General features: G+C 40.7%; 1 protein-coding gene across 1 annotated transcript in view; it reads right to left on the minus strand.

Moving 5' to 3' along the window:
* LOC103177242 (E3 ubiquitin-protein ligase TRIM62-like) overlaps positions 1-26,352 on the minus strand; it is a 71,976-nt gene that overhangs the window by 16,694 nt on the left and 28,930 nt on the right. The window contains exon 7 of the mRNA XM_042334426.1: positions 23,519-23,921. Coding sequence (XP_042190360.1) covers positions 23,519-23,921 — 403 coding nt within the window. The remainder of the gene's footprint in view (positions 1-23,518; positions 23,922-26,352) is intronic.

Here is a 26,352-nt window from a genome sequence, read left to right on the forward strand (position 1 = left end):
GTGGGTGAAACGCGGCAGCCAATTGCACAAATCAGTGTCCCACAAACAGTCGTGGATTGAGTAATCAATTTGTTTTGTGTGAGGGGAGGGATTATTACCCCTGGAAAGCGATCTGCCAATTGGCTTACAACTGGGTTCCTACTTATTGCTGGGTAAACGGAGGTGTGTGGAGTAAAGAAGCTTAAAGAAACAAAAATTCTGTTGGTGTGGGATGCAGTAGATTTTAGGGGCAGCCCCAATGGTTAGTGAGCTCCTATAGCTCAGTGGCTCATTCACAAGCGAGAGACCTAGGTTTGTTTCCCAAACAAGGCGAGATGTTGGGCAAGTTTCCTTACTCCACACGCCTCTGTTTACCTAGCAGTAAGTAGGAACCCGGTTGTTAGTTGATTGACAGATTGCTTTTCTAGGGGTAATAATTCTTACAAAAAAAATTGGTTACTTCAATCCATGACTGTTTGTGAGGCACTGCTGTGTGCAGTTAGCTGTCGTGTTTCGCCCACAAAATATACAGTCAATCCACTTTACAGTATATTCTGTGAAGCGCTTTTAGACATCTCTGAGACTTAACAAGGCACTATATTAAATGCAAGGATGATTATTATTGTTAGTGTATAGTGCTGCAGCATAGAGACCAGGAGCTTGCTGGTTCAAATTCTGGTTTGTGCTGAGATTCCAAGTCTAAATTGTAGCTCTATGGGAAGGCTGTCAGTTTGAGGTTTCTTAGCATTAGGGAAAGGGAAACCAGCCAAGGTTCCTGCCCCTTGCTCCTCTTCAGCAACCCCTGCTGGTTCTTTGCATTTGTGCGTGTCAGCCGGGTGGGAAGCAGTTAGGCTGGTCACTCAATCCACACCGACACTCACTGCTGAGGCTCACCCAATGAACAGCAGCAATTTGTGTGGGATACTGCAGGACGAGATGAGGAAGCTCAAACAGAAAGACACATGCCAGACCGGAGAAAATGAGAAAAAAGGACACTAAAGTTTAGATTTGGTTTTAAACAGTAGACTTTATTAATAATTGGTACTTATGAAAATAATAAGTAATAATCCTTGCATTTGATATACAGCAGCTAGCTTTCCCTTAGAAAAAATATTTGAAAATGCTTTACAGAGACGAGGGTGGGATTCCAAGCAAGGTAGAATTTGGCGAAGGGTGATGGCAAAGATAGTCAATCAGCAAGGTTTTTAGATGGTTTTAAATGCAGAGAAGGAGGACGGAGAAATGCAAGCAGATAGAGTTGCAGAGTATAAAGCCAGCTTTAACTATTCCTGGTCTTAGCCTTTGCATTTTGTATATTTTATTTTATGGTATTTCATTTGAAATCTTTCTATAAGTTTGTTTGTTTCCATTCAGAAAGAAATTTAATTCCATCCCATTTACTCTAAGCCACTGGTAGCTCATCCACTGAAGCTAAATTATTCCAATTCTGTCCCTGTAACTTTTATATTCTTTCTTTTCAAATGTTTATTCAATTCCCTTTTAAATGTTGTTGTGCCTTGAGCCTCAATATCTACCTATGACAAAGCATTTCACCATCTTATCTTGTTTCACAATGTACATTTGGAAGCAGATTTCTATTCTATATCTGTAAATCATGTTTCATTTGCTCACCAAATAGAGCTTTAATTTTACATGAACATTTCACTTACTGAACACTGTGACTTTAGCAGAAGAAATAGATTCTGAAAGTGTTTTTCAATGTATGAAAACCTATCTATCGCTAGAATTCTCCTTATAAAAATAAAATGGTCCAGGAGTAGATGAGTTATGAATCATTGGCATTTGTCTGCAAATACACACTCACTAACTACACTTATTGCTTTGAAGTGAAGTGCTTTGAGACTCTCCTATGACGTGACAAGGCGCTATACCAAATGCAACTTTTTTTATAATAATCATCAGTGGTTTGAATTAATGTAGCTTTTACTTTATGGTAACTGTAGTTCAAAGTGAGTCCTGCATTTGGAATGTCTCTCTCCCCACCCCCCTCCCCAAGTCTGGTTCTGGTGCCTGGCATAAAACGCTTTGATGCTTTGAGACATCCTCCCAACACGAAAGGCACTATATGTCTGTAAATTGTATAGTATGAGGCATTGATACATTTCTTTAGCATTTGAAGGCCTTGCATATGTGTATTTTTTAAAGTCATCTCTGGATATGGGTAAAGCTGGTATCTCACCAGTATTTATTGCCCATCTCTGGTTACCCTGAGCAGGTGGTGGTGGGGTCTTCTCTTTACTGCAATCCTTGTGTTGATGGTGTTTTCACAATGAATGGGTTGCAAGTTCCAGGATTTTGACCCAGCCTTTTTGTGACAAGCAGTTTGCTAACACAATTTATTGAAAAGCTTGCCTTTTTACTTTTCTTTAACGACTGGCACATTCTATCTATTTTGTTCTTAAATTGGAATGGTTTTAAAGGTTTTCCTATTGAGAAAATGAAGTGCTGCTCCCCACTGATCTCACAGAACTGAGAGTGCTGCCAACTGAGCCAAGTGGGCCCTTCACATCTATGCTTCTCTTTCTGTTTGCCACTGTGTCTCTCTATCTACAGTACTTGGAACAAATCTTTTTACCTTACGTTGCTGCTTTAAACATGGATTTGTGATCGGCCTATGTGCCTTTCTCCCTCTCCCCTGCCTGCAATGTGTGCATGTAAAGGTATTTAATGGAATTTCAACCCCATAAGACATCCAGTGTGGTGATCCATCGTGCAGATGTGCGATCCGGATAGAAATAAAATGCAATGAACATTTTCAAGAAATACGCTCATTGAAAAAGAAAAATACAATGGACAGCACCTCACAAAAAATATTCATTAAAAGAGTACAGAAAATGCAATACCAATCTATAAATTGCACACAGGCAATATAATTGATTCACCACACACAAAAATGAAATATTTAAAAAAAACATTCACTTCAAATGCATAATACAAAGGACGATTTGTCTTGTCTCGCAGTCCTTTCATTTCATGATTCTTTATGCTTGTCCTTTGCCTTTCCAACTCCCATCATTTCTTTATCACCTTGAACCTTTGCCTATTCTTGCCCTTTCAATGCTGAACTGACTCCCAAGGTGATATGCCTGTCAATGGATTGTCATAGATTGAGTGACCATGACATTAAACATTTTTTTGAAGGGATGGAGAAGCTTCCAAAATGTTTCCAAAAGAAGCCCTGGAGAAATGATCTGACAATTGACTAACAAGCAGGTTCCCACTTACTGCTAGGTAACATAATTATAATAATAATCCTTGCAATTGATATAGCTCTTTATTACGTCTTCGAGTCGTCTCAAAGTGCTTCACGGAATATACTGTAAAGTGAATTGAATGTATATTTTGTGGGTGAAAGGCAAATAGAGGTATGTGGAGTAAGGAAACTTTCCCAACATTGCGCCCTGCTGGGAATAGAACCCAGGTCCTCTCGCTTGCGAGGTGAGTGCGCAAACCAATATGCTACCGGACTTCATGCAGGTATTAGGCGCAGGTTGGCAAGTGCCAAGGTTTGGGTTCTGCTGAAGTCTAACCAGCTAAAACCTTATAGTTACCCACTCAATCCCAGTCATTAGTCGATTGGTGGATCACTTTTCCAGGGGGTATTAATTCCTTCAAAAAAAATTGGTCACTTCAATCCACGACTGTTTGTGGAACACTGCTGTGCGCAATTAGCTGCAGTGTTTCACCCACAAAATGCACAGTCAAATTACTTTACAGTATATCCTGTGAAAAAAGTCTTCCTGGACCACAAGGTAAAAACCTGGACCTCCTGGAGGTAGATAAGCTGAAACCTGAGGTCAAACACAGTTCTAACTCCCATTCAGGAGCAGTGCCCAACTCTTCTCTTTCCCCATGCTGCCCACAGACTGCCCCACACCAAGGAAAACAGGCAAGCCTTTGATTATATGTAATTTCATCTTCAAAGTACTGTAAGATAGTGTTAACCTCTGAACTGTTACTGCCTTCCCTTTGTTTCCTTCTGTGCTCAGAATTACAACTGGTTAGAACCAATCAGTCTGGAAAACCTTACAGTGTGCATCTGTTAGCAAATTTTAAAAAAGAGATTTGCTAAAGGGATTTTGAAGATCAAAGAAAAAATTGTCAGAGACGGATTTAATATAGCTGGTGTGTTTAATATGCATTTTGATTTCTTCTACAAATCCTTTTAAAGAGTAGCACTTATACAGGGATTATTAATCCTTTTCTCTGCTTAATGAGATAAATGAAGTGAACCAGAATAATATCAGATTTTACTTACTGTAAGTAAGAAATGAATTTCTATTTTAAATGACTTGTCCATTTTTATTTTAATACTGCCCCCTTAAGAAGTTAATGGGTAACATTTAGACAATATTTCTCATTCAAAACTGTACTCCAGGATAAAGCTCAATGAATAATAATAAATATATAATGATCCTTGCATTTGAGATAGCGCCTTATCACATTGTGTACAATTTGAGACATCTCAGCGACGTGATGCATAACCTGAATGAAATACATAATGCACAATTATGTGAAGTTATACTCTAATATCTATTTGCAACACATTACTATATTTATGAGTCAAATATTTTGAAACTTGTGTTAGGGTATCTGCCTTCTTGCTATTTTTGAGAATTTAGGCAATACTTTGTAACAATAATAATCTTTGCATTGATATAATGTCTTTTACATTGGAAGGATGTCTCAAAATTTTTCAGATGAATTACTGTGAAGTGTAGTAGCTGTGTATTTTGTAGGCAAATGTGGCAGTCAATTTGCACATAAATTAACATCCACCATGAACAGGAAGACAACTTGGATTTTTATGTCTCATCCAAAGGACAGCACCTCCAACAATGCAGCATATTCACAGCACCTCACTGGGGCGTGAACCTGGATTATATGAGTTCAAGGTCCCAGTGTCTGACGATAGCTGCGTTTGTCACTGCAGTGGGGATGAGGATCGCATTGCAGGTGAGATGAGACCTTAATCACAAAATGGAGCACTTTCAAACCTCGGAAATGCTTTCAATACAGATTTTCATTTGGGGAATAGAGAACTAGGAATTAACTGGCTCCTTTTCTGGTGCTCACAGATTGAGAGCTATGTGGTTCTATCGTTTTGATGGCTTGGATGGAAGGCGAGGAACCCCAGCACAGGGAATGACAAATGCTAAGAGTACAATAGCAGCACCAAACGTAGCAGGAATTAATGGACTGTCACCAATCTGCTAATAGCTTACAACCTAAATTGAGCCAGGTGGGAAATTTCCACTGGTCTTGACACAGGCAGTTGGCTAGAATGATAGCACGTTATTGATTATGTGAATAATGATGAAGCTTGTGAAACGATTTCTTTGTCGGTGAACAATGAACAAGAGATTGGTCTAAAATAATTTATACCAGTCTCTTGTAGCCCCAAACATTCCTCAGACAGGCTCCTGGTGGGAATAATCTAAACTGATCCACATATTGTTGACTTGACAAATAATGTAACTGATTTATGGTTCTAAATACACCAATAATATTTGTATTAATTATATGGTTCTAACTAAACTAATACTATTTTTATTAATTATTGAAATTACCGATGTCTTGAATACTGCAAACAACCATACCTCTTTCAATTTTTGTAGAATCTCTTCCTTGGCGAATAAAATCATAGCCAATGTTATTGCGGTCTGAATTATGGCGCTACTTAATGAGATTCCTCAGACTTGAGAGAAGGTATCTCACAAGGAACCTCATTGTGGTGTGTAAAATTAAAAATGGGTTTGAAAACGTAAAGCCAAAACAATGCTTTAGAACAGGGGTCCCAAACTTTCTGGGCTCAAGATCCCCCATGAAATTAGGCTTCCTGACTGATGAACCCCACTTGGGCTGAGTGGGCTTCCTATGGGAAGAGAGGCATTAATAATAATAATCCTTGCATTTGATATCGTACCTCATCATGTCATTGAGATTTCTCAAAGCACTTCACAGAATATACTGTGAAGTGAAATAAAACCAGAAGTTGCTGGAACACTCAGCAGGTGAGGCAGCATCTGTGGAGACAGGAAAGTGAGTTAATGTTTCAGGTTGATAACTTTTTGTCAGAACTGTATTGTATTGTAAAATGGATTGACTTGTATATTGTGGGCGAAACACGGCAGCCAATTGTCGTTGATTGAGTGACCAAATTATTTATTTGTTTCAAAGGGATTATTACATGCGGAAAAGCCATCTGCCAGTCGACTAACAACTGGGTTCCCACTGATTTCTAGGTAAACAGAGGCATGTGGGGCAAGGAAACCTGCCTAAGATTTCACCCCGACCTGGAATCAAACCCAGGACCTCTTGCTTGCAAGGTAAGCACGTTAGGCAGTGGGTGAAAATATTCTTGGGGGGAGGAGTTAAGTAAAAGCATCCTCACCTCTGATTGACGATGGACCTGTCGGTCAAGTCAACAGCTCGCCATTAGACAGACTCTTCATACAATGAGAATGAACACCCTAGCATGTACACAATCCAAATGATGCTATTTTCATGGGCGTCAAGTGGGCAGTACAAATAGCCATTTCTAATATTTGAATCTGCCTTCAAAATAGCCAACCTCTAATAAAATAAAATGTCTTCATGCGAGCACTGTTACTGGATAGATTGCTGCAATAAACTCTGGTATAAAAATGATTCTGACAACATTACAGTTTTTCAGTACAGAAATTTGAGCCATCTGATTTCTCTCTCTCTTTAGTTTCAACCCCCAAAAAACAACAAGAAGATTCCATTTATAGAGCGCCTTTCACATCGGGAGGACGTCCCAAGGCGCTGGAAAGGATCTATACCATATCAAACTGAGAGTTCCATGCATCCCACCTATAATAATCAATAATAATAATTTGATATAGTGCCTTATCACATATTTGAGACGTGTCAAAGAGCTTCACAGAATATACTGTGAAATTAATTGACTGTATATTTTATGGGTGAAACGCGTCAGTCAAATACACGCAGCAGTGTATTGTGGATTGAGTGATCAAATCATTATTATTTTTCAAATTTATTTTTGAAGGATCATTACCCCAGGAAAAGCAATTCGCCAATTGACTAACAACCAGGTTCCTACTTACTGTTAGGTAAACAGAGGTGTGTGGAGTAAGGAAACTTGCCTAACGTTTTGCCCTGCCAGGGAATTGAACCCAGGTGAAGTGACTATTCCAACCAGTACTTTACAGGACTCCACTATACATGGAAATTCCAGAGGTGTTTATTGGAATGGAATGTGCACTCGCTGCCTGGAGGGACACATCCTGCTTATCTAATTCCTGAAAGTATTAGGCTCAGGTTGGCAAGAGTCAAGACTTGGGGACCCCAATTGGGATACTGCTGGAGTCTAACCAGTTAAAATGCATAGCTTATAATAAATAATTATAATCCTTGCATTTGGTATAGTATCTTATCAGGTCTTCGAGACATCTCAAAGTGCTTCACAGAATATACTGTAAAGTGAAATGACTGTATATATTGTGGGTGAATCACAGCAGCCAGTTGCACACAGCAGTGTCCCACAAACAGTCGTGGATTGAAGTGACCAATTTATTTATTCATATAGTTATTTTGAAGGAATTATTACCCCTTGAAAAGCAATCTGCCAGTTGACTAACAACCTACTTAAAGGCCCTCTGCTTTCTCCTCATATCTCTCCTTCCCTTTGTTCTTACTTGACAGGGGCCCGCTTCAGGGAATTTTGAGTTCCTTGCAGGCTGCAGCTTCAGTTTCCTTACAACCTCAGCTGCAGAAACAAGAAAGTCCTCGGGTAAATCAATCATTAAGTCTGCACTGTCAGCCGTTGCACGGAATCGGTCCCAGGCTTCATGGTCAGCAATACTCTCCCATGGTGGAGGACATGAAGGCCTCAGTTCTGATTGTCCTTTCAATAATTTACCCTTGGATGATTATTTCTATGTCCCCAGCATAGTTATTTTTAAGAATCTAAATCCCTGACTGTCCAGCGTCTAGGGACATCTTCCCAACGTGAAAGGCACTATGCAAATGTAACTTGTTGTTATTTTAAGTAAGTAAGCTCCACAATAAGGCATAAATATAAGATAGAGAGCAATACATCTGATAGGGAGTTTAGGAGGAACTCATTGTGGAACTCAATGCCAGAAGTTGTGGTTGAAGCAAATACCATCAACATATTTAACAGAAAACTAGACCCACACATGAGGGCAAGGACTTGGAGGGGTACAGAAGAGAGGATTATGAGAGGTGGGGCTTGTGTGCAGTATAAACACCAGCACGGATTTGTTGGGCTGAATGGCCTTTTATCATGCAATATCATTCAAAGTAATTCAATGCAATATTGTACTTCTTAGAACTTTATTGTGCACTTCTGTAGAAAAGAATGAATATATTTTGTAAGTCACCAGCTGAGTAATTTATGTGATGAATTGTGAAACACATAGTATAGTGTGAGCCTGCTGAGAGTTCAGGTTTACACCTGAGAACATGTGCAACCTATTTATAAAAACCCTCTGCCAATGGCAGGTAATCAATACTACTCCTCTGAGTCCATTCGCACTTGAAAAAAGCGAAAGTTGCCCGGCCCATCACCTGTTAGGCCTTCAGCCTTTCTACCCCCACCTTACTCCTCTACCCCAGCCTCCTCGTGCAGGGGTGTGGCTCTGTGTGACCCAGATGTTGTCCCATACCCCTGCCCAAGTGGCCATTGTTCATGTGTGCTCCATAGCAGAGAATGTCAGCAGGCCCCTTGGTTGCAGAGGGTGTCACAATGTTTATAATAAACCTCCTTACATTTGACATAAAAACATATTACATCATTAAGACATCTGGAGTGTAGTGACTGTGCAATTGTAGACAAGTACAGCAACCAAAAATGTTCCATAAACAGCCATAAAATAAGTGAATGATAGGCTGACAGCTCAAATGCCGTATTATTATTATTATTATTATTATTATAATTAACAACCTGCATACCATAATCTAGAAGTGATCTGACTTGTTAATGACCATTCGTTGTTCTCAAATGTTGGATGCCAAGGAACAAGAAAGGCTAGTAAAGTAGACAATGACATAATTTCTACAATTCAGAACCCTCATTCAATACATTTTACCCCTCTGATACAAATGTATGAAAGTCTATTCAAAGAACATTATAATGTTCAATGATTTGTTACATTTGATGTTCGGATTCAGTAAGAGATTTGAAACATGAGGTTTTGCAAACATTTAACTGATCAGGAAGCATACGGTGTTCAGAGTAACAATATTTCAATCCGTACATTGGGCAAGTTGGATGAACCCATAAATTAAACATTTCTGTTCCTCATAAATGTGTACACACTATAACAGATATTGAAATCACATTTGATATGCTTTATTGGAATATTACCATAAGAAAACTACTAAAGTTCAAATTCCTTTAAAACCATGATCTAAACATAGTAATTTAACCCATGAATCCTTCATCCGTCTCAAGACCTTACTCTTTGACCACACGTTTTGCCATCTTTTCCCCCCCCTCGGACCCCCAATCCCCAGCTAGAACCCCCAGCTCGTGTGCAAATCTTGGACTGTCCAGTGCCTTGCATGTCCTCCTGACTTGAAAGTTGCTATATAAAAGTAAATTTGTATTATATTTTTAAACCTTATTGTGTGAAACATCTCAAAGTGCTTCACAGGTTTTCTGGAATGTGTAGTGACTAAATATTAATGTTTGGTGTTAATTTTATAAAAGTAGTGTTTTCACTCAGGTGCAAAAGTAGATGGATATAAATACAACAACAAATTGCTTTTATGAACACATATATATATTATATTATGTGAGCATTGCAAGGGTTAATTTATTTTCATGACCCTGAGGTGAAGTAAGAACTGACACAAATGTTGTACAATTGATCAAGGTTTATTAATTCAGATTAGTAATGGTTATAAGTAATTAAAAGAATGCATCCAATTATGCTTACGTATCCACTTATAGTGTCGTTCACAACGATTTAAGTTGACCAAACCAAATGCTGTGGAAGCGATAGAGTAGCAATGTCCAACTTAATGTCCATTTTAATGTGTCCTTTTTAATCAAATATATATGTCCATCCAAAAGTATCCAAGTATTGTTTCACGTTTCTCAGTTGACCCAAAAATATCCAGGTGTTATTGTATGTTCAATTTGATCACTCAGAAGTATCCAGGTATTATGGCAATTCTTATTCTGTTAATGACACATCCAATTCGATCCTTCTCCTTCTTCAATTCTTTCTTCTGATTCAATCTCCGTTTATACAGCTCGTTAGATGACCTTTCACCTATTGTCTTTTGCAAGATGGTTCCTTTGCAAAAACAAACGCAACATAGCTCTCTCCAGCTACAGACCATTTTTCCATGAGAAGATGACTGATAAGGAATGAAAACAGTTTGTTGTGTATAAACAGCCTTTTGTTTCTCCTTCTTGAGCAAGGATCTTCTTTGAAGCTCATCACATCCAGTTCCCCTCATGTGAGATTGATCAAATGTTTCAAATATATATAGCCATCACAAATATAATTTGAGATATTATTTAACACATTAATTACAGAATCCGACAGCATAAGGTGGATAGAATGAATGCCCTTTTGTCATAATTTCTCGAACACACTGCTCAAATCCGGCCTAACGGTCCACCGGCATATCTGGCTGGACCACATCAAAACCTACCGCTCCGCTCTCGCCTCAGCCAACTCGTCCTTCTATTCCAGATTAATCCTGGAGGCGAAGGGCAACCCCAGGCTTCTGTTCTCCACCACCAACTGGATCCTCTGCCTTCCCTGCCAAACCTCGCAGATTCTTTCCTCCGACTCTCACTGCGAGGAAATGCTGGACTTCCTTGAGTCCAAATTCAAGCGAATCCATTCAGCTGCCACTGCCCTCCCAACTTCCACCCCCTCCCCCCCCCCACACTCTCCGACCACTACCCATCCTTCCTTCCACACCTTTGAACCTGTCACCCCCTCCTCTATCATCACCTTCATATCCTCCATGAAGCCCACCACCTGCTCCCTGGACTCCATCCCCACCCCTCTCCTTAAATCCCAGCTCTACCGTCTTGCCCTACTACTCGCCGACATCATCAATCTCTCCCTGTCATCTGACACTGTTCCTACCCCCCTCAAAACAGTCATTATCATCCCCACCTTGAAGAAACCTTCCCTTGACCCAACACAGCTATCCAGCTACTGGCCCATCTCCAATCTCCTTTTACTGTCCAAGGTCCTTGAGAAAGCCGTTGCTTCCCAGCTTCGCTCTTTCCTCTCCTCTCACTCCCTCCATGAATCCCTCCAATCGGGTTTCCGTGCTGCCCAAGGTCAAGGCAACGAATGACATCCTGACCTTGTGTGACCAGGGCTCCCTCTGCTTCCTCATCCCCCTTGACCTCTCCATTGCTTTTGACACTGTGGATCAATCAATCCTCCTCCACCGCCTCTCCTCCCACCTCAACCTCCAAGGTTCTGTCCTTGACTGGTTCAGGTCCTACCTTTCACTCCGCCTCTACTTCTTCTCAGCTAACGGCTTCTCCTCCAGCCCCCGCACTGACTCATGTGGTGTTCCTCAGGGCTCTGTCCTCGGTCCCCTCCTCTTCACCCTCTACATGCTTCCCTTTGGTGACATCATCCGCAGACATGTGGTAAATTTCCACATATATGTGGATGACACCCAACTCTACCTCTCTGCCTCCACCCTCAACTCCAAGACTACTGGCGTCCTGACCGACTGCCTGTCTGACATCAAGTCCTGGAAGAAGGGCGACTTTCTCCAGCTGAACGTCAGCAAGACTGAGGCCCTCCTGATTGGCTCGTACCAGCGCCTCCGCACTTCGGGCGATAGCAGCATCAGCATCCACAGCTGCACACTCAACCTCACTAAGCCAGTCAGGAACCTGAGTGTCTTGTTTGACCCTGAACTGTCCTATCTCCCCCACATCCGCGCCATGACCGGCACTGCCTACCACCACCTCCGCAACATTGCCAGACTCCGCCACTGCCTCACCCCTCAGGCTGCTGAAACCCTTACCCACGCATTCATCACATCAAGGCTGATTATGGAAACTCCCTCCTCATCGCCCTTCCCAACTCTTCCCTTCACAAGCTGCAGATCATCCAAAACTCTGCAGCTCCTGTAACTCTCACGCACCTCCTCTGCGATCATGCCTTTGATCATGCCTCTGCTTTCCCGACGTGAAGGGCGCTCTATCAATGTAATTTTGTTGTTGTTGTAATTTTAGGTGATTTGTTTGGTATATACAGTATTTGCCTGTATATTTGTGGAATTAGGGAACTTTTGCATTTCTGGAGGTCGTTTGGTCCAACTACTCTAATCCCATTACTCTGGTCTGTCATCGAATAGAAAATACACTGCTATGCGCAATTGGCTGGTATGTATTTACAGTATATCTTGTGAAACGCTTTATGGTGTCCTGACATGAAAGGCCCAAAACTAAATGTAAGGATTATTGTTCTTTAAGTGCATAGTAACAACGTATGTCTGAATGAAATGCCACAATTCTTTATTTGAGAGGTCAAATCAAATACATTTCTGTCAACACCAACAACAACAAAATTATATTTATAGAGCGCTTATCACATCGGGAGGATGTAATCTAACCAGATAAACCTGGGACAGTTGACTTTTCTATTCCCTGTCCATCTCAAATGCTTCTCTAATAACAGCAGATTTAATGAGAGACACACACAATGTTCAATACAAGGTAGTAGTCGTGCATAACTTAGTTTATCTGCTCTGATAGCTTTGTGTATCCTTCAATGGCAATTATTGTGTTGGCAATGATGTCTCTTGTATGTAATTTATACAGGCATTTCATTGCTAACTTGCATAAAATTATTGCATGAAAGAAGACTTTTTTGTAAAAAAAAGCTGTAAATTATTTTGCTCATGTCTCAGGATAAAATGTAGTTGAAGAGTGAAGCACTCCACAGGTAACAGCAACTGACACTTAAAGTGTGAGATTTCTGATTCCAGTGGTTCATCTTATTTCACATTACTCCCACATTCTCAGGAGTTTCTAATTATAACTGCAGAAGTGTGATTTAAGAGACAACTATAATCGCAGTGGGAAGAGAAAGGAAATACTTTGCTGCCTGCATTGCAAATAGCAACTCTACATATCTCTGAGGAGCGGGGTGTCTATAACTGTCAATGGAGTCATTCCATGAAATAAGCATCCATTGTGTTTGAAGGTTTTATGATTAACATAACCTTAACCCTGATCCAATCATTCATGTGTTCAAAAGTGGCTGGATTACTTAGAATTGCATAGTATCTACCGCACCGAAACCTGCCTGAAATAAAATAATAAAATAAATTATTATTATTATGATTCAGTTGGTGAAAGGTATGAACACATGTTACAGCAATTAAGAACATATTAATTCCTTGTAGTCATATAATGAACATGGTTGAACACAATAAACAGGAAAGGTTTACACAGATGTCCATCAAAAGAGTTGGAGAAGGAAAAGGCTTTAGGTATGATGATCATTGACTACACTATTCCAGGCTTTTATGAATAAAGATAATCATGCGCTAGGTTACATAGCACAGGCTATAAGGCACAAAATTAAAATCTGACCTTGTGTGGATCACTGCAGAAGGCTGATAGGAATATGATTGATGCTTTGATCAACTAGGAATTATCATTTTAGGAGCAGGGGTGTGGTTTTATTTAGGGCTGAGCTGTCTCAAAGATTACATGCTTTGTAATGGAATATTGAAAGCATGTTGATCCTCTTTGTCGGTTTCAAAAGTAGGCTGAACAAGGCAGGTCTGCAATACTCCGAGCACTGTTGATAATAAATAATAATAAATAATAATAATCCTTGCATTTGATATAGCCCTTTATCACGTCTTTGAGACGTCTGAAAGCACTTCACAGCATATACTATAAAGTGATTGACTGTATATTTTGTGATAATAGACCAATAAGAATTTGGAGGAGCAGACCAATCACTATTGGCAGGGATTCTTTCCACTCAACTACTGTTTACCCTCAAAAGCGAAGTTCTAATGGTAGGGTGGTCCTAGCTGGGTAAGCAGGAGGAAGCTTGCCAATCAATATTTGTAAGGTAAGCTGTGCAGTTTCAGCTGGTTAAACTCCAGAAGTACCCCAAGCAATGGCTCTTGCCAAGCTGCACCTAACCTTTTCCAAGATTAGGTTAACAGGATGTATCTCTCCAGGGACAGAATGTACACAGCTTTCCAGCTAAATTAAGATTTCATTGCTTATGTCTTCTGTACATCCGTCATACCCTCCGCTCCACAGCCACTGTGCCCCGAATCTCTGGACGTTCCTCTTCGACTATGCCTTCAGTCACCTCCCCTTCCTTTCCAGCTCAGTGTCAAACTACACCAATGTTAAGCACTCTGAGACGCTACCCACATGAAGAGCACTATATAGATGCAAGTTGTTGTCATTGTTGTATGTGGAATTCTCAATCTGATATGGAGACACTTAAGCATGGGGTGAGTTTCGGTTTATGTCATATAACCAACTGATCAAAATAAAAATAATAAAATGTAGACATGAAGCCTGGAAGTCACAGCCAGTCTTGCTAGGGTTAGTGGACTTGTTTCTCACTGTAATGAATGTACAATGCCTCGTGAATTATATTCATGTTGTGTGTGGGTACTGGTAACAGAATAAATCAGCATTGCTAAATCTATGGTTCCATGCACTTTTGGATTGTATTCAATTCAAGAGAAAGAGATGGATTTTCCCTCCAGACTGCTAAACCAGGGCTTCAATAATTGATTAATAGCTATCGCAGTAGCTATTTTAATTGATGTTCACTTTATTATGCCACTCTCCTTCAATGTTTGGTTTGTATCCGGTCCACCAATCGCCTTTGCTGTGGCAAAGAATAACCTAGTTCTGAAATCATTATAAAAAGTTACTCGTAAATGAGCTAACTATCGTCTCTCACCAAAGGAAGCTGTTTTTATTGTTTATTCCTTTCAATAAAAAAAATTCTAACATCGACACTGCATCGTGTCTCACTGAACACAATTGACTTGACTGGTCTTTAACGCAGAAAGAATGCAAATTAGCTATGTTTTTCCTATTAGTAATCTTGTTCCATTTATGAAGCATCCAAAAGAATTCTTATGTCCCAAATGCCCCATGTCATATGAAATTACAAATGAATGATCTTTTTTGGCTTCAGACTCTTTTCATGTCGCTTTGAGATCTATATAGCTTTGTGATCTGTGAATAAATCAATGTGGGACATGCCAGCCATAATTCTTAATGGCATTTGTTAATTGCTGAATCACGACTGGGAGCATTTGTTCAGACATCGCATTCAGAACGTGCTGTTGGGTACGTATAACAAACTGGTGCACAACGCAAAATGGAATCAGCTGTACTTGATGGCAACCTGTCCCTTACAATCCAACAAGCCTAATCTACTGTTGCAGAAATTAGCTCTTGAATACAGAATGTGTAAAATGAAGTGACCCATCCCTGTTAATATTTTAGACTGAAGAGAACATCTGCCAGCAGGGGGCGCCCACAACTTGCAAGAAGAAGGAAGTTTTGCGGCGATGCAGTGTGACATGTGTTAGGGTTTGTTTAAAAGTCCTGCATGATCAGGATTATCCAATTTGAAAAACCAAACATATCTGTTTGCATCAACGGCACCATTATATGAGTAAAGCAGGTATTTAAGCTTGGTCACATCAAAATGCCTCAATGAATCACTTTCAAGAGGAATGACTGTCTTTATTCATAGGCAATCACAGCCATTTGTACCAGCAAGATTCTACAAATAGCCACGAGATGACAAGTTTCAGCCTAGACTGTTAGGCCAAATCCTGATGTGAGATTTGAATCCTTAACCTTCTGACCTAGAGAAGAAAGCGCTACTAACTGAGTCAAGTTTGGTTTGCTGTCATGCTGTCAAAGGCAGTCAAAAATGGTTATTTCAAAATTAAGGTCTCTATTTCAAAATTGTTAAGTGTTCAATTTATTTTGTTATTTCTTATGTTCTATCTTTTGAACTTTCCTTCCTTTTTGGTCATTATGTGCCACTTCATTTCCCTAAATGGTTTTGCAGACTTGCAGCTAGGTCATAGCCAAAAAGCAGAGTGCTTGCTTTGCATCTCACCTCAGATGGCCTGGCTTAGATCAGGAACTCAGTGTGGGATCCATTATAGATGTAATCCTGAGTGATGCAGGATACTGGTACCTTAGTGCAGTGCATTGCAGGACAGGCTTTCCTGTTGTATACTGTGTTATAGGACTTGGCCCATACAATAACACATAGAAAATGAGGTGAGAGACTCAAAGCAGTAAATCCACGATACCAAACAACAAACAACAAGCCCACTCCATGTACAATCGTTCTTTTAATGAACTTTTGATGCAGCCTAGACGGTGAGCTCATCTCCCACCATGGGTTGGAGCTACACTCTGGTACTTCAATTCACAGTCCAAACTGTTACTTCCAACACAGAACTGGGGGAACACTGCTTTGCTGGAGGTTCTGCTTTTTAGTTGATACATTGAACCGGGTGCCATCTACCTGATTTTCAGTTAGATGTTAATTATCCCATGAAAAAAAGAGTTTTCCTGATGTTCAGGTCATTAGATAAATAAATAATTCACCTCATGGCTGTTTGCTGTGTTCAAATTGTTTACAAAAACAGTCACTACAATTTATAGTAATTACTGTAAAGCTCCTTGAAATTTAGATGTGCTAAGGTTCTACACCATGCAAATTTTTTTCGTTCTTCAAATTACTGGAAAAGCCCTCACTTGTCTCTGCCCTATAGTGGAGTCCTGTAGCTTAGTGGTTAGAGCACTAGCCTTGCAAGCGAGAGACCTGGCAGGATGAAACCTTGGGCAAGTTTCCTTACTCCACACGCCTGATAATAATCCCTCAAGAAAAAAAAGCAATAACAATTTTGGTCACTCAATCCACGACTATTTGTGGGACATTTCTGTGCGTGATTGGCTGCTGCGTTTGGCCACAAATATACAGTCAATTTACTTTACAGTATATTCTGTGAAACGCTTTGAGACGTCTAGAAGACATGAAAAATACTATATCAAATGCAAGGATTATTATTATTATGGAAAATACATTATGTCTTTATCTTCAGGGTCAACTTCCCATACATGTTTGCTACATTTCTTTGAAGGAAATTGTACAGTATAGTTTAACATGATCTACTGTAGTCAGTTTTATAAAGATCATAAACTGCTTAAAAATCCTGAAATTCTTCTTGACAGTCAGTGATAATGAATGAATGAATGAATGAATGAATGAATGAATGAATGAATGAATGAATGAATCGGTGCATACTGTGGTCATATAGTATTTTGTAGGTACTGTGATATTGGCAGAATTGTTAGGAAGAATTTCTGTGATGGAGAGAACATGTTTAATGCACAATGAACAAGACATCAAAAGTGGTGGTTGGCTCTTGAGGTAGGGTTTTTAATAATTGGTTCAGTTAGTGACTTACTGCTGTGTGTTACTGCAATGAGCTTCTGATTGTGTAAATGTACAAACTCCAAGTTTGCAGCCATTACAGAAGAAAAATATGTGAAATATTCATTCCATTGTGAGTGATAAATGGGTGGTAGCACCATCTCAGACAGACTGATTTCACCCACAGTGTTACACTATTATGAAATAACTTTTGTCTAGATATTCCTTTTTTTAATTTTTCTATTTACTCGACTTGACTGTTTCCTCTAAAATTACAGTTTTAGTGCAGCTCTGACTTGCTGCGGGGAGATTACTTGGATACAACAACAACAAGATTACATTTGTATAGCGCCTTTCACGTCGGGAGGACGTCCGAAGGCGCTGGATACTATAGCTGTTGCACTTTAGGTTGGTGTTAATTGTTTCAGCACCACGATAGGAGAATGAGAAGTGACAGGTGATGTGAAATGCCACAGGAAAGCAGCCATGGCCCCTGTTTTGAATGCTCCTTACACAGAATCTTGTGTGTTTCATATGCCGCAACTGGATTGATCTGCAAACCATTGTACAGATTGTATACAGTCAAACTTCACTACCCCTTCACGACCAGCAGAAAAGATAGTTATACCTCGGTTTTGTTATAGTAAGATTTTAATAATAATAATAATCCTTGTATTTGAAATAGCGCTTTTCATATCTTCTAGATGTCTCAAAGCGCTTCACAGAATATGCTGTAAAGTGAATTGACTATATTTGTGGGCGAACGCGGCAGCCAATTGCGCACAGCAGTGTCCCACAAACAGTCATGGATTGAAAATGACTAATTTATTATTGTTTTGTTTTGGAGGGATTATTATCAGGCGTGTGGAGTCAGGAAACTTGCCCAGGGTTTCGCCTTGCCAGGAATCGAACCCAGGTGTCTCTCTTGCAAGGCGAGTGCTCTAACCACTGAACTACAGTTTTGGCATCAAAGAGATGCAGAAATCGGGATCCTGCTGTTTGGATCGTTAAAACAGGGGGATTGTTTTAAGCAGAGTTCACTACAGTGAGATTCGACTGTAGATCAGGATTGAACCATCACTGTATACCTTGACTTCAATATAAGCCGAGACGCTGTCTGGTGTGAAGGGTGCAATATAAATGCAAGTCGTTGTTGCTGTTAACATTTAACACTGAATTAAACAGATTTTGAGTTCCATCGTATTCGAGGGAATATGTAATTTTGTTTAACCAAACTATATATTTTTCAGCCTGGAAGGACCTTGGTGATAGGGTTGACATCGTAACCAGCTGGTACGGGGTTGGAATCCCACAGTGGCTGTCACTCAATCCCAGCTATCACAGTTGCCTGGTTGGCAGCTCTGTAGCAAGGAATCTGTGATCTCACAATTCCTCAGGACAGAGGCTGGTTACTTTTTATTACCAGATATTCTCTCTCGAGCTCAGATCAAGCAATGACGTTGTGTAAACGCTCTGAGACGCTACCCCACGTGAAGAACGCTATATAAATATAAATGCTGTTGGTGGTGGTGGTACAAAGCTGAGATGAAGTTCTTGACACGGTCGGGTAAAACTAAGCACTTTATTGAGATGCAGCGAAGGAGGTTATCAATCAGTATATCCAGGCTACACGCTATGCCCGCATCAAATCTAATGATGCATGTAATTGGGGCTGTTTGAACAGGCTTTGCTCTGCATACAGCTGAACAAATCAGCTTCACCCCAGCTAAGAGTTCCCTTTCATGCACAGTAACATCTTAAATTATTACCATGCACACTACTTGTTACAGAAGTTACAGATCTCTGGAGCTCAGATCAATACACATACATCTTACTATCTCCTAACAGTTAGAAAGCAAGGATTTGATGCTCAGTTTGTACTGTAGCCTCTGGCTACAGTGTGAGTGATGTGAGGGGAAGTGGCTGCAGGGAGCAAGGGCTCTGACTGCACAATGAGTGATTTTTGCTGAAAAGCTTTTCTGCACTTTTCAAAAAAAACAAACAGAAAACTCCTGTCCAGTTACATCATGCTGATTTTATGCTGTCGGAACCAAAGCAGTAGCAATCCCAGATGAACAGCGATATGATTCAGGAAGCCTGGTTCACACACCCCATTCCACATTGCTTTGGAGACTCTGATTGATATCTGATTTCACAGTGCTGAACACGTAACAGCTTAGTGTGGGTGTAACACGTTCTTAAACCTAGTAATAAATCTAGGCGTAGACGGCAATGACAGTAATTTGTGGATTTTACTACCATTTTACGTCACATGCAATAAGTATGATCCAATGTACTTTTCAACAGCTCTTTCCCCTTTATCTTGCTCTCACCCAGTCAGCCACAGCTTTACGTGCTCCTTCCCTGCCTTATGTCCCATCCAAAATAATAATAATCCATTGCATTTGATATAGTGCCTTATCATGTCTTCAACACATCTCAAAGCACCTCATAGAATATACTGTAAAGTGAATTGACTGTATATTTTGTAGGCAAAATGATCACCTACTTTGCCTTAAGTAAAACAAAGGGATATTGACTTTTCCCCAAATCTCAGGAGAGAATGATCATTCAAGTAAGTGGCTTGTTAACTCATCTCTGCTTCCCATTGAGGTTTCAATGTCAAACTTTCAGGGCAATTGGCTACTTATGAGAATCTTTGACCTCACCTGATTGCCCTGTTTCTGGCATTCACATTTCAATGAGGTGACAATTAGTGTATCTCTTGTTCCTGTTGTTGCTGTACAGCAGGGAGCCATTGAAGAGATGCCAAACTGCACTGCAGTACAACCTACCCAATTCAGCAATCTCCACAATGCATAAAGGTTCCACTACTTGCACAGAACAAAAAGGGTTCAGCTTATGAAAGGTTACATTCATGCTTCTACCTCACTGGGTCAGTGAAGTCTTGCACCTAAGTAGCTTGTGTTTGGCTGTGGGGGGAGGGTGTCAGAGCTGTAATGTGGCTGGCCAACTCTCAATTTACATTGCACCTGTGCTGACAAATCACCACCAAATTTCGTGGATCAAATAAGATTCAAACCAGACTGCCTATTTGCATGTTAAACCAGTGGGAGCACACGTTTCAAGGTGAAGCTACTTTATATCCAATTCACATATATATATATATTTATATATATGTATGGACTATATATAGTTTATATATCCTTTATATGATGTGCTTTATGACAAAGGTTTGTATAAACGGCTCTTCAATAACATTACAATACCATCAACTCACATTATCAGTAAGTATTATCACCCATCATCAATAATAAAATACTAGGATTATTATAAAATACATCATCCATCATCCACAATAAAGTACTATCACTTATCAACAACATTAAGATACCATCTTGCAGTCAGCTAAGCTATGTGTGCTCAGTTCAGCAAAGAGAAAATAGGAAAGGCAGATTTGCTCTACACATGGTAAGAATGTCATACCACTCCCAGCAGTGCAAACTGGTACTTTGGTGAGTTAGTATAACAATGGAATCTAATACTCTGACCTTTCTGTTCAATCCGTGTAATATGTACACAGGTTTAAAATTAAAATTGTCCATCAAGCAGGACAAGAGATTAGAAGAAATATTTTCCCTCGAGTACAGGATATGTGGAACATACTTCCAGTAAAAGCAGTTGTTGACACTGTTGATCACTCTATCCTCATACACCGCCTCTCCGCCTTACTCAATCTTCATGGATCTGCCCTTGCCTGGTTCGATTCCTATCTCTCTCACCGTCTCCACTTTGTTGCCTCTAACGGTTTCTCCTCCAGCCCCTGCACTGTCACGTCTGGCATCCCCCAGGGCTCTGTCCTAGCCCTCTCCTCTTTAATTACATGCTCCCCCTTGGTGACATCATCTACAGACATGGGGTCAACTTCCACATGTATGCGGATGACATCCAACTCTATCTTTCTGCCTCCACCCTCAACTCCAGGACCACCGCTGTGTTGACAGACTGCCTGTCGGACGTCAAGTCCTGGATGAGGGCAAATTTCCTACCGTTGAATGTGAACTGAAGCCTTCCTGATTGGCTCGCGCCAGCGCCTCTGCACCTCAGGCTCTGGCAACATCAACCTCCATGGTTGCACACTTCAACTCACCAAACCAGTCAGGAACCTAGGTGTCTTGTTCGATCCTCAACTGTCTTTTCTCCCCCACATTCAAGCCATGACCTGCTCTGCCTTCCCTCACCTCTGTAACATTGCCCGACTCCGCCACTACCTCACCCCTCAGGACGCTGAAACTCTTGTTCATGCCTTCCTCACCTCCAGGCTCGACTATGCAAACGCTCTGCTTGTCAGCCTTCCCAACTCCTCCCTCCACAGGCTGCAGATAATCCAGAACTCTGCAGCCCGTGTCCTCTCTCGCACCAAACTCCGTGACCCCATCTCCCCCACTCTCTCCCGACTCCATTGGCTCCCTATCCTTCAGAGGATCCAGTTCAAGATCCTGGTCCTCATATACAAAGCCCTCCATGACCTCGCCCCACCCTAGCTCTGTGACCTCCTAACTCCCTACCAATCTCCTTGTTTCCTCCTCTCAGCCGGCTCTGGCCTGCTCCACGTCCCCCGACCCACCCGCGCAACCATTGGCGGGAGAGCCTTCAGCCACTCTGCCCCCAACCTCTGGAATTCCATTCCCCAGTGACTCCCCTCGCCCCTTCCTTAGCCTCCTTCAAGTCCCGCCTCAAGACCGTCCTCTTTGACCATGCCATCAGCCAACCCCCTCCCCCCCACCGACCCCAGCTAGGGTCTGAAATGCTCTACTCTGTCCAGCGCCTTGGGACGTCCTCCCGATGTGAAAGGCGCTATTCAAATGTAATCTTGTTGTTGTTGTTGCTGCATCAATTAACTCCTTCAAAAAAAAAGCTGGACAAGTACTTGCATGGGTGTTGGAAGATATAGAGTTAGATGCAAACTAACATGAGCTAAGTATTTCATAGGACATAGAGATTTCAGTCTAGCTCAGTTGGTGGCTCACTCTTGCTTGAGTCAAAAGGTTGTGGATTCAAGTCTCACTTCAGGACTTGGAACTCATATCATCCATGCTAACCCTCCAATACAGTGTTGGAAGTGTGTCGCATTGTTGGATGAGCCATCTTTCAGATGAGATGTTAAACCGAGGTCCAGTTCGCTGTTTGGGGAAACTTGACTGTCAAGGGAAGGAAATCTGCTTTCAACAGCTCGTATGTGACAATGAATGGTAAAATGTTACACTGATTATCATTTAGGGGATATATACATAGAGGAGACGGGGTGGATGGGCTGAAGTCTTTGATAGAACTGGCTTGTGTTGTCTGAGGGTGGACCAGCATGATGAGTTGAGTAGTTTTTTTCATGCTATGGTTTCCTATGGTTTTACATCTGATATACAGCCCTTAAAGGAATGATCTGTCTGACCAAAAGTAAATGAAGTACAAACGTGGTTCAATAATATGGAAGGCGTTTTGCTAACCAGACTGCAGTTGTATTTGACAGACAATTAATTCACTACATCTGTTATTTAAAGAGATGAGGAAAGATGAGAAAGTTCACAAATGTATTTAATCTTAAGTAAAATCTGAATACTACATGCCTTGTGGTGGGCACTTTGACTACCAGTGATCCCTAGCAGGAGTCTACTAGTAATAGCTGGGAGTAAATGTTTTGTGTGGTTCTGCTACAATTCAACTGAAGGAATTCAGTGAAATTTACTAAACTAATGTGATTAAGATAACTTAAGTTTACTTTATTGACTTAGGCTTTGAAAGGCTTACTAAGCCTCAGTAACTTAAGAGACTTAATTGAGTAAACTGGAACTTCATTGAGTGTTGAAAGCATTATCTATTTATGTGCTTGTCCAAGAAAAAGACTTCACGAAATATTCGGCAGGTAACAAGAGCCTTAAATGTGACCAATTCCTTTCAATTGCAGAATGGCTAAAGGTGCAAAATTCCCTCCTTTGCTATTGCAGGGGTTCAGAATAGGGTAAAGTGCTTCAGTAAACTTATGGTAAAAGGAGACCAAAGGCAACAATTTCTCAGCATCATAAAATACTAACCCTCCCCCGGTATAATTCAGATAAACCCCAACCCTTTCCAATTTCCCCTTGATGTTCACTTTTTGTGATATGTTATTGTGCCAGGTAGTATATTGATCACCGCTGCATTCCAAAGACCATGAAACATCGTTTCTACCCAGCCAAGATTTACCTTTCCTTGGCATAGATGTGTAAGCAGCTCCAACCTCCCAGTCAGACTTGCTCTTCACCACCAGCTCCCAGTAATGAATGCCAAAGGTGAAGCCCTCGGAACCCAGCACGTAGAGGGTATCATCGAACCTCTTGGGACTGTAGGGGGATTTCTGGATCTCATCTGTGTAGCGAACAATTGTACGGTCTTCTGACAGGATAAGGTTTTCGTTTGCAGTTACAGGGTCGAGTGTCACGGTCGTTGCATCTTTTAAAGAGAAGATGGGGTTATGCAAAACAGACATCATGTAATAGGATTAATTTAGAGCTACAGGGGGGGAAGAATGCAGTTTGTGATGTGATAATTATCACAGCATGGGATTTCCACTCAAGGAGCTTTTGATTGTTCGACGAAGCACGTACAAACATGTCAGTGAGAATTACCAAGTTGAATAAATTCACAGATCAAAAAAGCACTGCTGGCCAGCTCAATATTAGCTGCATTGACCGGTCAAATCATTATAACAAAAGTCTCCCAGCTTGTCATCGCATACTGCATTTCTACCCTATATTTTACATTCCTATCTCTAATGTTTAATATTACGTGTTGAGATAGAGATTCATCTGAGTTAATACTAAATTGCTACATGTGCTTTGGTGTTCTACTATAGGCAGTGGAACATGGGATTTTGCCTGCAATTTCCTACATGGTAAGCTCCATATTGCCTCCAAAGTGAGGCATCAGGTTATAGGTATAACCCCCATAGGATGATAGAGACATATTGGTGGGCAAGTCACACCATGTCATTGTCTGTAATGCTGGGAAGCCAGCTTGAGGGTAAAAGTATTAGAGGCCTTGTAGTTGTGTGCCTGCCCACTTATATTAAGTAAAACCCAAAATACTGCAGATGCTGGAAATCTGAAACAAAAACATAAGTCGCTAGGAACACTCAGCAGATCAGGCAGCATCTATGGAGAAAGGAAAATGAGCCAATGTTTTGGGTTCATGATCCTTAGTCAGAACTTCATTTGAACTAGGTTCTGACAAAGGATCATGGATCCGAAACGTTGACTCATTTTCGTTTCTCCATAGATGCTGCCTGACCTGCTGAGTGTTCCCAGCGACTTCTGTTTTTGTTTCACATATATTAAGTATTTTGCTGCCTTTACAACTCAAGCTTAATTGTCCTTGTTTATTACATAGCTGCATGCACATTTATCTTATTAATAATAATAATAATCCTTGATTTGATATAGCGTTTTATCGAGTTGTTGAAATGAATCAAATTGCTTCACAGGATGAATTGTAAAGTGGAGTGACTGTGTATTTTGTGGGTGAAATATTGGGAAAGTTAATGAATACAAGGGGTGAGGAGTCTTACAAGGAGGAGGAAGGCAACTCAAAAATAGGGTAAAGGATTTGTTGCTGTAAGGGTAATAGCATCACAAACAGAGGCATCCATTATGTAAGCATACTTTGAAAATCCGTCTTCATATGGTAATGAAGCGTTACCAAGCAACTGGTGTTAATAAAATATGCAAATCCTGTAGGATTTGTGATATAACTAGTTTCTCTTTTTTTCTTTCCAGTGAAATTTAATCACTGTACAGCAAGGGCAGATTTGCAGAAGAATCATTGGTAAATACGTTTCAATGAAATTGAGTTTGCCACAATGACTATCCTCCTTAGGGGAGATGCAAATGTGGTCTCCTCGGAGCTGACCTAGCTCCAGGGTGACATGCTCGGCAATGGAATATTTGAAATTGAGTCAACCCTCTATGGTGGTCTCAGCAGTCTGGTTCCTGAACCAAGGGGATCCACAGTACTTCAGGGCACTGCTGAAGACAGATCAGGCAGCCTGGCTTGTTGGCAGGACTTGGAAAGGCAGATCAGACACTGGTAGCAGAGTTTCTTCCTATTCGGTGCTTGTTAACCCTGAAAACCAAAGCTTTAATGAGTATAGTGGTTCTAGCTGGACAAGCAGCAGGAAGCTATGACGTTTTAGCTGGTTAAACTCTAGCACTACACTGCAAGCTTTGTGGTCTCTAAGCCCTGACTCTCACCAGTCTGCAAATTCAATAAAGAGGTGCATCTTTCCAGGGAAGAAGTACTCACTACTTTATAGGAAACTTCTGTATGCATGTGGCATACATATGTGCAATTTGTCTGGTTTGGATAATCTTAAGCATGGTACTGGCTTTCCTCATGTGTCGGATACCTAGCTGACCAAAACTCAACCAGAAAAAACTCTGATGTGCAACATCATCAGTGCATATGCCTTTGGAGTTGATGTACAGATCAGTCTTGATCTAATAGCTTGACGGAACAGGCTCAAGGGGTTGAATGGCCTCTCCTGTTCCTACGTTCCTACCTATTGAGGGTGGAAATGTGGTATTTGCAAACAAAAAATTGTTGCATTGAGAACGAATTACGATTTTGCAAATTAAACTACAACATTTCTTGTGAAATTCTCACATTAAAAACATTGCAATCCTAAAATCTGTTTGCAGCCAGCGTTGTGCTTTGAATTACGGGCCTTTTCTCAGCCAAGAAATGGCTGGCTAGCAACAATTGAAAACTGACATGCACTTAACAAGTGCAGCCACTTCCAGGTTGCAAGTACCCTTTGAGAATTGTTTTTTCTTTGAGACGTCTCAAAGACATGATAAGGCACTATATCAAATTCAAGGATTATTATTATTAT

This window comes from Callorhinchus milii, unplaced genomic scaffold (assembly GCF_018977255.1).
Source record: "Callorhinchus milii isolate IMCB2004 unplaced genomic scaffold, IMCB_Cmil_1.0 Scaffold4, whole genome shotgun sequence".
Lineage (NCBI taxonomy): Eukaryota > Metazoa > Chordata > Chondrichthyes > Chimaeriformes > Callorhinchidae > Callorhinchus > Callorhinchus milii.